Source organism: Anguilla rostrata, chromosome 10 (assembly GCF_018555375.3).
Source record: "Anguilla rostrata isolate EN2019 chromosome 10, ASM1855537v3, whole genome shotgun sequence".
NCBI classification, from domain to species: domain Eukaryota; kingdom Metazoa; phylum Chordata; class Actinopteri; order Anguilliformes; family Anguillidae; genus Anguilla; species Anguilla rostrata.
In genome coordinates this window covers 30,275,904-30,290,217 of record NC_057942.1, presented here as the reverse complement: position 1 = coordinate 30,290,217, position 14,314 = coordinate 30,275,904, and the positions used below count along the sequence as shown (strand labels likewise).

Sequence of the window (14,314 nt, the reverse complement as noted above, 5' to 3'; positions counted from 1 at the left end):
CAAGATGGTGCACAGTAGAGCGCAACACTCCATCAACACTGTGCAATTGTCAAGATAAGCTCCACATGTCAGATATTCAACAATAGGTAATCATTTAACCATAACCGTGCCCCATTACCAACTTGTTTTAAGTGAGAAGATACACACACAAACACATTTCCATGACTGTTGCACAAACGGGGCATGAGATATGCCAGTTTAAGTTATAGCCACTGCTAACCATTTTAGCCTGCTTTCACACTACCACACAGACAATGAGCATTATATTTGCTGAGTGGTCAGAAGTGAGTACTCCAGTACCCCCGTTTGTTTTATTGGGCCAGTAATGTAGGGTTTTCCTCTTATGGCTAGTACAGTGTTTCATGGTGTTACTTGAATCCGTTTACAAGTTATATGAACTTTTTAGAGAAGCCCTGTCCAATGTCACACCCCCCTTGGGCCAGTTAGTCTGAAAAGTCAATCAGTCCCTCATTGCACCATGGCCAAGCTTTCCGCAAACTTTTATCCAAATTTGTTCATAACTTTTGGAGATATCTTGCTAAAAGACATACAGACAGACAAAAAAAATGAACAGAGAGAATGGGGCAAAAACATAACCCCTGTCAAATCTCGCCAGACATAATAATGCTGAAAGACCATTCATGCAATGTCCCCTGTGACTTAAATGCATGGAAGTGAAATAAGACCCCAAGGAAAGCAGACAGAATTTACATGCTGGGAATGTTAATCCTGACTTCCTCAGAATGTTCTGCCACAAAATATTGTTATGAGCGTGTTGTTACCCAGTCATTCCCACTCAGGCCCCCATATGCATTAAAAGTTTGGAGTACTGAAAATAAAGTGAATGTTTTTTTTTAAAAGAAACTGGACTGCACTGAATGTCCATTTGCAGAATGAACAACAGAGAAAGCATTGGGGGCCCTTACAATGTGACTAATGACATACTTTAACTTGCTGCAGTATACAACCCCGCTATAAACCAAGTTGAGCCTCTGCAGGCCCATAGACGATCTCATGAAAGGAGTGTCACATAAAATCATTCAGAATGAAATCCTTGTTCGGTGGATGAATATTTGAAAAGTAGCAGAACAGTGGGACACCGCTGTACTCATTAGTCATGACTGCAGTTGGGTTTTACAATGTTAGAGGGCTTAATACTCAAAAGGTTAATCAATGCACCCATGGGGAATAACTGGGTCACCCAAGTGATTTGTAACAGAATGTGACACCACAGAATTAATTCTGCTGCGTTTAATCTCTATCGACCGTATCAAACAGACCCTTTCAGCTAATAATGCATCACGCAGGCTTGTGGTGAAGCCTCAGTGTGCATAGCTTGAAACGTACTTGCACTGTCTGTTTGATAAGAGATGAAAGTTCCTATTAGGGGCAGTGTTTTTCCTCACCCTTGGCTGGTGAGTTGCGTTTTTAAAGTTGCAGGTTGATAGTGCTCTCAGTTGTGATTTCTGACAAGAAAATGCATGCAGGTGCTATTATTGCATATTCGTCACACTGAATGGTTTCAGATTTTTAGACACATTTAATATTAGATAAGGGGAACCTGGGTAAACACAAAACATATTTTAAAAGTTATTATTTACTTTATTTAATGAAAAAAATTAAAGACCAATATTATCACCCACATGAAAAAGTAATTTCCCCCTTGAACTTAATAACTGGTTGCAGGTCCAGCCACAACATCTCTACTGGGTTCAATTCAGGACTTTGGCAAGACCACTCCAAAACTTTAATATTGTTCCTTTTGAGCCATTGAGATGTGGACTTGCTTTTGTGTTTTGGGTCATTATCTTGCTGCATAACCCAATTATGCTTCAGCTCATGGACACATGACTGGATATTCACCGAATGTATTTCCTGGTACAGAGCAGAATGAATGGTTCCTTCAATAATGTAAAGTCGTGCAGGTCCCAAGGCAGCAAAGCATCCCCACACCATCACACTACCACCACTGCGTTTGACATGTTTGACACCATGTTTTGTGCTTACTCAGTTTCCATTTGTCTAAATCATTTGTACAAATATGAAACCATTCAGTGTGACAAATATGCAGTAATAAGGAAATCAGGAAGAGGGCAAATACTTTTTCACAACACTGTAGTTTTCCTCCCAGCCGACACCTAAAGACGATCTGACTCTCTCTACCTTCCTTCTCTGGCATCTCGTGGCAATGGGGTGTGTTGAAAGAACATTCCTCACAACATAGTCAAGGTTTTTTTCTGCTACTTTGCTTGTCGATTCAACAGTGACAATTTTCTTTAGGATATGCGGGTCAGAATCCTATCACACGTCATTATTTTCACCTCAAGAATGTCGTGTGCGACTCCCCTCCAGGAGTGAGTGAGAGAAAGAGAGAGAGAGAGAGAGACAGAGAGATATTTTACCACCAAATATAGTGCCACTGTTCCTTCAGAGCTGGCATCAGTATCGGCGCAAATGTGATTCAGATGTCGAGGGGCCCAGTTTGTCCCAAATAAAGACTACGGGTTACTTTGCCGTTACTGTGCTGCAGTTGTAACATCCTGGATTAATTGCTCATTCTTGCAGATCTTGCAGCCTGCAGAGCATTTAGATTGGTGTGAAACTTGCCCAACAGATGTGTGAGTTCTAAACATGAAGTACTTTATTTTTTGTATTCTCAGACCTTAATTTGAATAACACAGTTCAACCATGTTAGCGAAAGCAAGTGCTGCTGCAACTTTACTTTTTAAGCCTCACTGGGAAAGATTTAAGCTCATTACTTGAACACAGACAACGAGAAAATGAAGAGAAATTGTTGTAATTCAGCCTCATCAATAATTCCCTGGTAAACATCACATAAACAACAGAACTGTTGGCGTCTGGCTTCTAAGCAGACTAATGTAAAGAGAATAAATGAGACTGAACACCAAGAGCCATTGGTCTCTTTTTATGATATAAAGACAAAGCTCTGTTGGGCAGACACCTAGTCAGTGTGGGTTGAAGGAACGTATGCTGAGGATTCATTTACTGTTTGACCTCAACTATTCTCACTACGAAATTGGAGTATTCATTTATTTTTTCAAAAACCCCATTTTGAGAGTTTATCTGTCTCATGACTTGCCAAATTGTGCTTGTGAGGATAAACAAATCAAACACCAGCAATTATGTTATAAGAGTTAAGAATATAGTTACATTATTGACAAATGCTCATATCCAGAGTGATGCACTGTAGTGGAGAACTCGTGTTACCCCACAAAAATCGGATATAGCCAAGAAGGTACAGAGGCCAATTTATAATAGATAAGTGCAATGCTAACCTAAAGAACAACACTTTGTATTGGATTGAATCCAGATGTATTTCCTTCCAGTACAGGGGTTATAAACTAAAATACTGTCAACATGTTGAATCCATGGTCATTGCACCTAACGACGAGGATCCCTTCTCCCAGAATGCCTAGCTACCGCAAATGTATGGAGGGCTGCCTTAAGCCACAGACCTTGCCACCGAGCAGCCCTGTGGAACGTACGATCCAATCAAACACGTGCGATGAGGATCTAGAGTTAGCAGTGCTCTTTCCGTGCCGCGCAGGAACCACAGAAACACCAACAGCACCGTGCGTGGTAAATGGACTGGTAAATGGACTGCATTTATATAGCGCTTTTATCCAAAGCGCTTTACAATTGATGCCTCTCATTCGCCAGAGCAGTTAGGGGTTAGGGGTTAGGTGTCTTGCTCAAGGACACTTCGACACGTCCAGGGCGAGGTTTGAACCGGCAACCCTCCGACTGCCAGACAATCGGTCTTACCTCCTGAGCTATGTCGCCCCATACACCTCGTGTACACCTCGGGGGAAGGGGCAGAGGGGATGAGCTCGTTATAACTCAGAGGGGCATCGGAGCCCTGATGAATTAGGCAGGGTCCAATCTTCTGAGCGGGGCTACCAAGGGGGTTCATCCATACAGGCAGTACTACCCTCGTCCTCGTCTGCATAAGAAGTGGCAGGGTTTTTGAATCGACATCTTTTGAACCTCGAGAGATTTGTACCTCCCTTTCGTTTTTGCTCCAGCGCGGCCGTAGCGAGCTGCTTGTATTCGAGCGGGTGGGTGGGGGTAGGTGGGGAGTCGTCCCTGGTCCCTGTGTCCCAGTTTGCCGATTACAGAATGAGACTACTCCATAATTCACGCGTTTTGTGCCGAGGTGGCTTTTATCCCGATAACACAGCGAGCGGCGGTGACCGAGGGAGGTCGGCTCGGTCGCTGCATAGAGAGGCGCTACGGTGGCAAAATGCGAGTGACCCCTGCTGGACGCTTAGGGGAGGTGTGTCCCTCGCCACCTTCACTGAAGCCTGCTGACTTGTAACACTACTGACCTCCGGGAGAACATAGATCATCTTTAACAAACAAAATAAAATAGCTCTGTACTGAACTGTGGAGGATTTCAAGGGTCAAAGGCTGCTATGATATTTAACTCAGATATCTGGCTCATGGTGTTATTACATGCTACGGTGGTGGTATATGGTAGTAATAAAAGGTTTATAAAGCACAATTTTTTAATTGAAAGAGCATTCACAGAAAACACCTTTGTAAGTCCTTGTCTCCTACATTAAATAAAAATTACACCAAGTCTGTGAAATCCAATATACTGAGTGAATACCAAGAACTGTATGTCTAATTCCAGCTTATACTCTTTCTTGTCGTTAATGTGATCGCAGTGATGGACTGGCACCCTCCTACCTGCAATCTATCATCAAGCCTTACACTACTGCCAGACTGCCCTGCTCTGCATCTGCTGCTCACTACACTGTCCCTGCCCTTAAAGACCCCTCCTCCCAGTCACAACTTGTCTCTCTTCATTTCCATCCCCACTTAGAACATAGAAACTATCCTCAAATCCATTTGCTACTTGAAGAACTACATTCCCCGTCTCCATCTTGCACCTGCTATGGTGCTTGGCTTCATGTTGCAGGGTTATGTAGGAACTGCTTCTAAGTAATTTATGTATTAATGGCTGTTACCGGTTTTACCCTAATGACTCGGCATCAGCTCTTTGTTGCTTTGCTTGTGCCCTTATGCAAGTTGATCTGGATAAGAGTGTCTGCTAAATGCCTAAATTGAATGTAAAGTAATGTTATATTGATGGTAGGGCAGGGCAATTAGGCCTGTGATCAGTCCAGTGGTGATGTTGGCCCCATAGCTGTCAGACAGGGCCAAAGGTCTATTATGTTACATTGTCTTGTTATTGATTGGTTGTTGTCCTTCCCTCAATGGTAAAGAGGTGCAGCTGTTACTGGATACCCAGCACCACAGTTGGTGTGAATTAGTTTGTCACAAAGTTCACATATTGATCCAGATGAATCGATACGGTGTCAGTTTGACTCCTGTCAATCGGATAACGCATCTTCAAGTGCCCTCTCACCTCTGTGCGATGTGTCTCTCTGTGTGTGTAACTGTTTTGTGTAACAGTGTGCTCAAATGCAGTCTGTACCAGTTTGATATGAAATTAAACCAATAAAAGTAGTAGTAACGTGTTTTAGTGTAATGTTTAGTGGTTGTAGCTGTGGAGTTTTGTCATTTTGACAGTTTCAGGCAGAGAGAGCTCTGTTAGACACCACAAGACTTTAGACTTATACTTCACACTTTACTGTCCTCAGAGATGAAAGCTTGGTGACACTCAGCAAAGTTTTTTGGAGATTCTGTTCAGCTCCTGAAGGGAATGTCAGGTGACACTACAGTAGAAGACTACGGCTGATACTAAGTCCTAACATGCAGTCAGCGGTTGTACACGCTTGAGCTTTGCACCAACAGCACGTCTCCTATTTTACACCTCGTCTTCGAAATTCCCCTCCCTTGTCTGAAACCTCCCGTTGTTTCTTTTGACAGGTCTTCCAGGGAAACTTCGACAATGACACGCACAGAAAGAACGTGATAGACCCGCCCATCTACGCCCGGTTCGTACGGATCCTGCCGTGGTCGTGGTACGGGCGCATCACTTTGCGGGTGGAGCTGCTCGGATGCACGGAGGAAGAATGAATGAACGCCCCCCGTCCCCCACATCCCCCCACCCAAACCCCCACTTTCCCAATGGCGTACTGGAACATCGAGTGTCAATCCAGTATTTCAATACAAACTGTGTGAAACCTGTAAAAAGAATCGATTTCCAATGGGTTTTTCAAAGAATAACATGTTTAGTCCCGGTAGGCAGGCGTTTCTTTTGTACAATGATTTAAACCCGCCCTTCGAATATCTGTCCTTCCCGCTCCCCCTTCCTTTTTTTGTCCCTTCTCTTTTTATTCTTGAAATTCTTATTCTGATTTTTTGTATCCGTATGGAATGCTTTTGTGTAACATATGAGGGGAAAATAGTCGCACTGTGGTTCAAACATTTCGCCAAGAAGGCTACAGCGTCACTTTTTAATTAGGCCACACGACCGGTCAGCCAGGCTTCCTTGGGTATGTGTGTATACATATATACCTGACAGTAGCTCAAAGCTGATTGGCAACAAAATATTCAGAATATTAATAAAAGATAAAATAAAACGCTAATATTATTCTATATATTTGTACTTTTTACTAAAATACTTCACCAAACTTGATTATAATTATATTTGTCATTAATATTATAATGCTGGGGAAAAAAAGAGATAAATTAATAGTCTGTTGTATAATGTATAATACATTTAAGATATTTGCATGGCATTCAAATTATGGTAGTAAATGTATACTATAATGAATTCATACCTAATATCAGTAAAGTGATTTATTTAGGGATACATTTTTACATGTATTTTCTAAAAGATTCTGACTCACACTACAAGGGTTTAGACTTTAATGCACTTACTAGAAGCAGAGGAAAGCTTTAAAAAAGTGACACTGCAGTATTAACACTGAGGTATACGGGCTGATTTAAAGTAAGGCGTCCTAATTTCACATTGTATTTTTTGTCTTTAATTTATTTGAAAGTAAACATATGTGTTAGCTGGGGTTTGTGGTTGGCTACATTATTCCCTCAAATATGTCCCCTGGTAAGTTTATTTTACTTTTTTTTAAGGTATTTTCATGTTTCCTTTCGAGCAAAATTTTGTTGGGGCCTACTTTCAAGATATCGTTTTATCGCTAAATCAATTTTTACTGCTCAGGATAGAGTCCACCCTTTGTATTGTTTTCTGTTTTTAGTACATGAGTCTGCTATATGCCTAAGAGTAAATTCATTATTTAATATATTTAAGAACTGATTTTTATTTTATATATATATTTGCTGGTACTTGCTGGTGCGAAATGGTTTTGAAGGAAAGCAGTGGTAATGCTAACACTGAAATGTAATTCAAACATAATTAAATTGTTTTATTTTATTTTTTTGCATCCATTTCCAAATATCCAAGCATTATTCCGACGGCGTCACATTAGCATTAACAGCAGCTTTTTAAAAGAAATATAAATGTTTTTCAAAAATGACAAACATACAAAAAAGTATATGTATATCTGTATTTGGGTAAAATGTAAGATAAACACTAACAGTTGTTGTTATGTCACTGTATACCAGTGTTACATTTGCAAGTGTATCATGAAAAATACCATGGTGAAAAAGAGTGCAACCGAAATGAACGAAATGGGTACAAGTAAATGACCGATGTTGGGGATATCTTACTAGACAGTACAGCGCCTCATGATACCCATGTTCGTCTACAGTTACCCATTTAAATGTGCTTGTGTCCGTACATCACTTTGCTACATATCTGCTAAAAAGTCTACCTTAAGTGGTGTCTGAGCTCTAACTTCGTTCTAAATACAGGTCAGATGTGCTTTTTAACAGCACTCCAGCATCTCTACCCTGCTCAAGAGAATTGTTCTAGCCATGACAAGTGAAGTGTTTCTTGATGTAAACCAATGTGTGACTGTTATGTGGAAACATGGACTCTGCATAGCCATCGTACAGCATTGTTAAAAACAGAAAAATCACGTCTAATGAAGTCTACGGGAGACTAGTGGAGGTTTTTTCCAGGTGAAATATGGTAAATGCATAATATTAATATTTCATTTTGATGTAATCTCCTTTGATTGAGCTGTTTGCATAATTTCTCATCCATCGCTCCTCTTGTCAGTGTGGCCCTTGTGTCAGTCGCTAAGACAGCTGTGTGCGTAGCGTTGCTGGGTACGGTTTCTCGGGCCCTTCGCAAACGGCTCCCGCCATTGCACAGACAGAAGATTTCACCGAAATTTGACAGGCGCCTTCTGCGTCAGGGGTGTCAAACTCCAGTCCTGAAGGGCCGTAGTGTCTGCAGGCATTGCCATTTCCTTTCAATCAGCAGCCAGTTAAGGCCTGGAGAACAAGGTGTGTGGATTCCATAGCCAATTGATGACTTGCATTAATCTCTTGTGTTGAAACACAACAAAAACCAGCAGATACCGCAGCCCCCCCCCAGGACTGGAGTTTCACACCTCTGTTCTCCGTGTTGGTACGGCCATCAGCCTGTTCTGTTAAAGCCCTTTGCAATGCGGACGATTAGCGGCTGTCTCCGGTCCGGTGCGCGGTAAAGCTGTGCACTGGCCACGGCTCCCTCCATCTTGTGTACTCTCTCTCTCTCTGATGTCATCACTTCAAAGTCAAATATCGAGTGCTATCTAGCAAAATATACCACTTAGCTAAATACTGACTTCTCACAGCCTGCGTATGAGGGAATGAGGTGGGCAGGTGTTTCTGTGTACAGATGAACAGTGGTTGCTTCAGCGAAAGCTCTTTGGTTTGACAAATAAAAAACTGTCTGTGAATCTTTGTTCCCCGACTTTGATTTTGAGTGCACTTAGCATATCTGCAAGCATACAACTGAACAGGGTTTGCCAAAGTGGTACGATATCCTACAACACAACCTTTTTTTATGCTTTGTAAAATATTGCTTTGCTTTGGTAACATGACAAGCTTCAAACCAACCAGCCTACCATGTGACATTAGCAGGTATTGGAAGTAAACTGACACATTTCCCAGCAGTGCCTTAAGTTCTTATCTGTTGTTTATTCAGCCAGCAATTAAGCACAGAGGTATTTATTTCAAACCATTACTCTTCATCTAAAAAAAATCTCTCAAAGTAAATTATAAGGAAGAAGCTTTTGTTGTTGCCATGGCTTTTAGAAAGTAATGCTTGGCAGCTTTGACTTCTTCAGTGGGCCTCTTCTGATCTTATTAACTCAATTCTGTCTGCTGTGGCAGAGATCAAAACATAAAACAGGCCAAACACACTGAGCTGAGATGTCCGGTAATGATTCAATTACCAGAAATGCAGGAGCAACAAACTAATGACCTCGTAATTCTGTTGAATGAAATTACCGGGAAATTAAGTCGTATTAGAAAACAATCTGTTCGGGTTCGCCCACTCCATCGTCAAACGCTTTGATCCGAGAAAAAAAAAAAAAAAAAGTGGACTTCAAAGGACTTCAGACAGTGGGCAGCTGTCCATTTTCACCCTGTAATGCTTCTTTAAATTTGCAGCCTAGAATTTGCCAGAAGCTTACGGTAGTATTTGAACTGGAAATGAATCAATGGAAATAGCCCTTTTAATGAAAAAGGCAGTCTCCTGGAAATATCCAATGTTTCCCTTTAACTAGGAGGCTTGTAAAAATCCTTTTTACGACAGGATGAGGAGCAGGCTTGACAGGGTTTGCATATACCTGTGAGAAAATCACTAGTTTCAGGACTCAAACTGGCCAAAAATTATCTCTGTCAACTCTGTCAGAAAAAAGAACCTGTCGGTCCTTGATTAGGCTACATATATTCCACCTGCCGCTGACTAATAATTGCAAAAACGTACCCTGTCCAACCAGAGCTTCCAAATAACCAATTAAGTCTTGAAATGAGTACCAGGAACCTGTGCTCATCCAATGGGCACAGCCCCATATATATATATTTTATCATCTTATACTGACTACATTTTTTATACAAGAACAAGTCATCGGGAAAGAGGGAACATTTGGCCCGGGCTCTGTTTCATGCTGGTTGAACCTCTTTGTGAAGAAATAATGCCTGTTGGCAGAAGTGTAAACACCGTATGCAACACAAGTTATGTAAGCCTGCATGTGGTCGAACCTTTCACAACTGGTTGGCTTCACTCTGGATATTAAACTTTTTTTTTTCCATCTTTATAAACCCCCCGTTTTTAAAAGAAAGCACATTGTGATAGAGTATTCAAAAAGCACACAAGCTGTGTGGAGCCTGGACAAAGCCAATGCAAGCACTTGGTGCTGCTGCCAATCAGGTCCCAAAGGATCGAACAATGGGGACATGGTGTGCATACGACATGCTGGCACACTGTTCTTTGATTTAAAAGAAAATGAACGTGAATTTATACATCACTGATCATGTTCTTTTCAGCATTTATTTATCACCAATCCTCCTTTTCATTACTTATGTACATATTTTTGCAAACAACTGCATCGTCTCATCGAACACAGGCATGTCTAGTTTGCATTCGTTATTTTTTCCATCTATCATTTGGCCATGATACCATGTATCCACACAAAGACAGCTATGCTAGACAAATAAACAACAGCAGCTTGATCGATTTGAGTAAAAAGCCATGTCTAGACGCAAGGCCAATTACTCCCCGCCCTCATTAGAATCAAAGCATTAATAAAAAACACGTAAAAAGCCTTTAAACAAGTTTTTTATAATCATTCTGGAATACGAACAGACACTGATAGCACCACAATGACCGCTCTACATGTCAACACTCCATACACAGTAGTGTCAAAATGACTGGTTTTTTTTTTGTTTTTTTTACCCCTTTGATTCTATTACCCCCCTGGCCCCTGTACATATCAGGCATGTGACAGCAGGCAGTGCACCGGAGCGTGGCCTGTCTTGACAGACCTCGTCCTTGTAGTCTTGGGACCGGGGGAAGATGGAGCCGGCCCGAGTCGGATCGAGCGGCCCATTTAAATTCAGACTGTAATCCCTCCCGACAGGACCCACCAATCCCCACGCGGTGGTATTCCCATCGTCCCAGTTCCTCGGGTGCCCCCGCTGGAAGCGTCCGCTGTGTCCGAGGCCGCGAAGGATGCGGTAGCCGTGGTTACCGGCATCTTAACAGTGCCGCATCCCGCCCCGGATCCATCGCGAACGGTTCGCGCTGCAGGCGTGGGGGTTGCAGGCCAATTATATTTCTCTACATTTCCACAGGAGGGTCAGCTCCCAAACTGCCTATAACCCCAGATGAGAAAGGGCTTCAGCCCCGCTGATATACACAGGGGGAATGCAGAAATTGAGTGGAAATTGAAAGGTATCCCAAGAGGCAGCAAAGAGTATTCACATGCATTTTATTTACCCAGACTCTCTTCTTATGCCAGTTCACGTGAGTATGAACCTTGAATAAACATTCACGGATGGCAGGCAGGCATTACCTTGCTTTCTTATGGATCCATCAAATGCTACTTAAAGGAGCAGTCTCTTTTTTACAAAACCCAGACTAGCCTACTGTGAGGTTCAGGAACCATGGTGAAAATGCATTTCCCAACAAGAAAATCATTAGAATTTTTGCCTCAGCAAGCTACACGACTATGCCAGTCTATAGCTATCGAAGCAAGGCTGCTATTCCTCATCATGCACAGCACCGTATGTGTTGAAAATCCTGACTCTGCTGTCTTCTGTAATGTGAATTCATACTATAATACGTTTGCCTATATCTCATGTCTCCTGTTCTATTTAGACAACCTTTGTCTATGTTCACAAAACAGCCTTTGGGCATCCATCAAAGCCAAAATCGTTTTTTTACTGGACTGTTGAAAACTGCTGAAAATCGATCGCTACCGTAGTTTTTCTTGAGAACTTGTACTTGAAATTAATTTCAAGCTTTGTGAGAAAGATAAGTCAGCGATCGGGGTCTCATTAAGTGAATAAGCAGGGCATAACTGCCGTCAGCCTGGCCGAACGCTTTCCTTCGGTTTTATTTTCTGCAAAAAAAAGATGCCTTTTAAAAGCCTCCCGAATCTATCAAGATGGCCTCTGTGCAAAGCAAAGCCAGGGGAATGGCATTGAGATAGGATGCGTCATTACTGCGCAATGCTCGGCTGTCTTATTTGCCGCTGAAGTGGTGAGTGGCGTTTGCAGGTGCAGGGGGTCGATCTCCTTCCGTGCTGGATTTCTCATTGAACAATGGTACTCGTCGCTAAGACGCAGATTACGTGAGGGATAATGTGCGTCGGGGAGTCTGTCGTCTCAAGATGAGCTCAGATGGGGTGACGCGACCCCCTTCGCGAAACATCCATCGGTCTTAATCACTCCGAAGGGGCTTATTTTGAAACAATGAGCTTGCTGAACATTACCCCGCCTAATTCCACAGCTACTTGCCACAGAAATTAATTACATTTAAACTGATCTCGTTACGCACAAACTGAACAACTTCAGCTTCCACAAAAATAGTGAAACAATGGCTTTTAATGTGCTCGCAATTTTCAATTCTATGCATCTAGTTCACACAGGACATTTCATTTTTTTGTGAAGTGATAACTGTAACAGGGGGCATTTTTGGATAGCCAGACTTGGACTGTCAGCTGTCCCCGTAGCATGATCAGCTTTTTACATTTTCCGTTCCCTTTTTCCAATATTTATCCCCACATCACCTAATTTACCGGAAAATTAAGATACTGACACGAGAGAGATGCTCGTATTCTGACCAGACTACTAGGTCACATAAAGTGCAGAGGGATATAATCTGATGTGAAACTGCGGTCATTTCACAGTGGTCATAGCGACCACTCATTGACCAATCAGAATCAAGTATCCAACAAAGCCACAATATAAATGTGTACAACATCCTTCACATCAACTGCAGGGCAGCAGGCACTATGCTCAGTGACATACCGGCGTTACAAATCAAAACTGCTTGTATGTAATCTAATGAACGGCAGTCAGGCAGATCACTCCTTTATTAGATGCCACAATCAGATGCAATTTCAATAACAGATAGGAAGAATGTTTTTCATGCAGGGCTATGATTATGTTGCATGCTTGGCAAGCAGAACACAGGCATGGTGGGATTTTATCGATCTTCTAGATCAAATCTGTGTCATGGAGCAGTGTGAGTACAGGGGAAGTTAACTGAGCATACCTTTTGATTAAAGTTAAGCAACAATTTAAATGCAAACTTGAAATTACTATTTTTGCAAAAGTTTTTTTTTATTATTATTTTATTTCATCAGACCGTTCAAATTGGATTTCTATAATAAAAATAACTTAAAACATTTTGCGACAGTGGACAAAAGAAATTTTCCTTAGCCCACAGCTAATTTCAGCTGTGAGTGTTCATTTATTAAGAACACAGAGTGTTCACTGTGGAGTGACAACAGCTGGGAGGCAGCAATAATCAGAGAAAGCATTTCTGTTACATTAAATGAACAGCGATCAATACCCCGACTGCGTTTGTCTTACATCGGCATTTCATTTTACCGGACAATAGCAGCATGACTAAATTGAAAACATTACAGTTGCTGGAAGAAATAAAAATGAAAATATAATCAAACTTTAAAACAGCAACAACAAACAAACAAAATAAAAACAGGGTTGCAACAATGTTGCAAAAAAGGTTAAGGCAGGACAAGTAAGTTACAAAAAAAACAAACAGTGAAAAGAAACGTTTCGGGAAGAGAAAATCTGCAAGACCGTGCGCGTGTTTGTGGAGGAGGGAGGGGGCGGTCCCTACTCAGTCAATATGTTTTCGTTCTCAGGAGCAACTTAATTATGCAATCTGTTTCAAGGCGCAATTTCCCGAGGCGACTGAATGAATCTTAACGAAGCACCTGCGAAATCAGCTGCAAAAAAAATAAATAAAAAAATGGTCAGGCGGTTGAGCTAGCGCGGTTGAAAACAATGAGATCCGTAATCGGGTCTGGGGGACGGAGGAAGGGAGATAAGGAGGCCTAAGAAGATTGCGCGGCTCTCGCAGTCTATTACGGAGCCATCTGTTCGCCCTCCTGACGACCGAGGAAACGCATCTGACAACACGCTCAGAGCCGCCATACCGAACGCGTCGACATGCACCGCACAGCTGCCCCTCGCCGCCGTTCCATTATCCCCTCATTAACATTCGGGGATGTCTATGATTCCTGTTTTTATTCGCGGGTGCGCCGCCAAGTCCAGCAGCGGAGCTCGGGCGAGCGTGGTAATCCACCGCTTAAACGGGCCCGCGGATTCGTGGCGCGTGTCGGCCCCTCCCACCCAAATCCTTCCCCCCTTCCTCTCTCTTGTTTTAGATTCAGTAAATTGGGAGGAAGAAGTAAGCGATCGGTTATGTGCTCCATCAGTAACAAAGGCCAGGGTACCCAGCAGCAGTCACACAGGTCAGGCTCACAGC

The 14,314-nt window shown here is 42.3% G+C and overlaps 1 protein-coding gene across 2 annotated transcripts in view; it reads left to right on the top strand.

The window, feature by feature from the left end:
* LOC135233189 (EGF-like repeat and discoidin I-like domain-containing protein 3) overlaps positions 1–8,744 on the top strand; it is a 149,882-nt gene extending 141,138 nt beyond the window's left edge. For both annotated transcript variants that reach the window (XM_064296491.1, XM_064296490.1), the window contains one exon: positions 5,860–8,744. In XM_064296491.1, the coding sequence (XP_064152561.1) occupies positions 5,860–6,009 (150 nt within the window). In that variant the 3' untranslated portion in view covers positions 6,010–8,744. The remainder of the gene's footprint in view (positions 1–5,859) is intronic.
* The last annotated feature ends 5,570 nt before the right edge of the window (positions 8,745–14,314 follow it).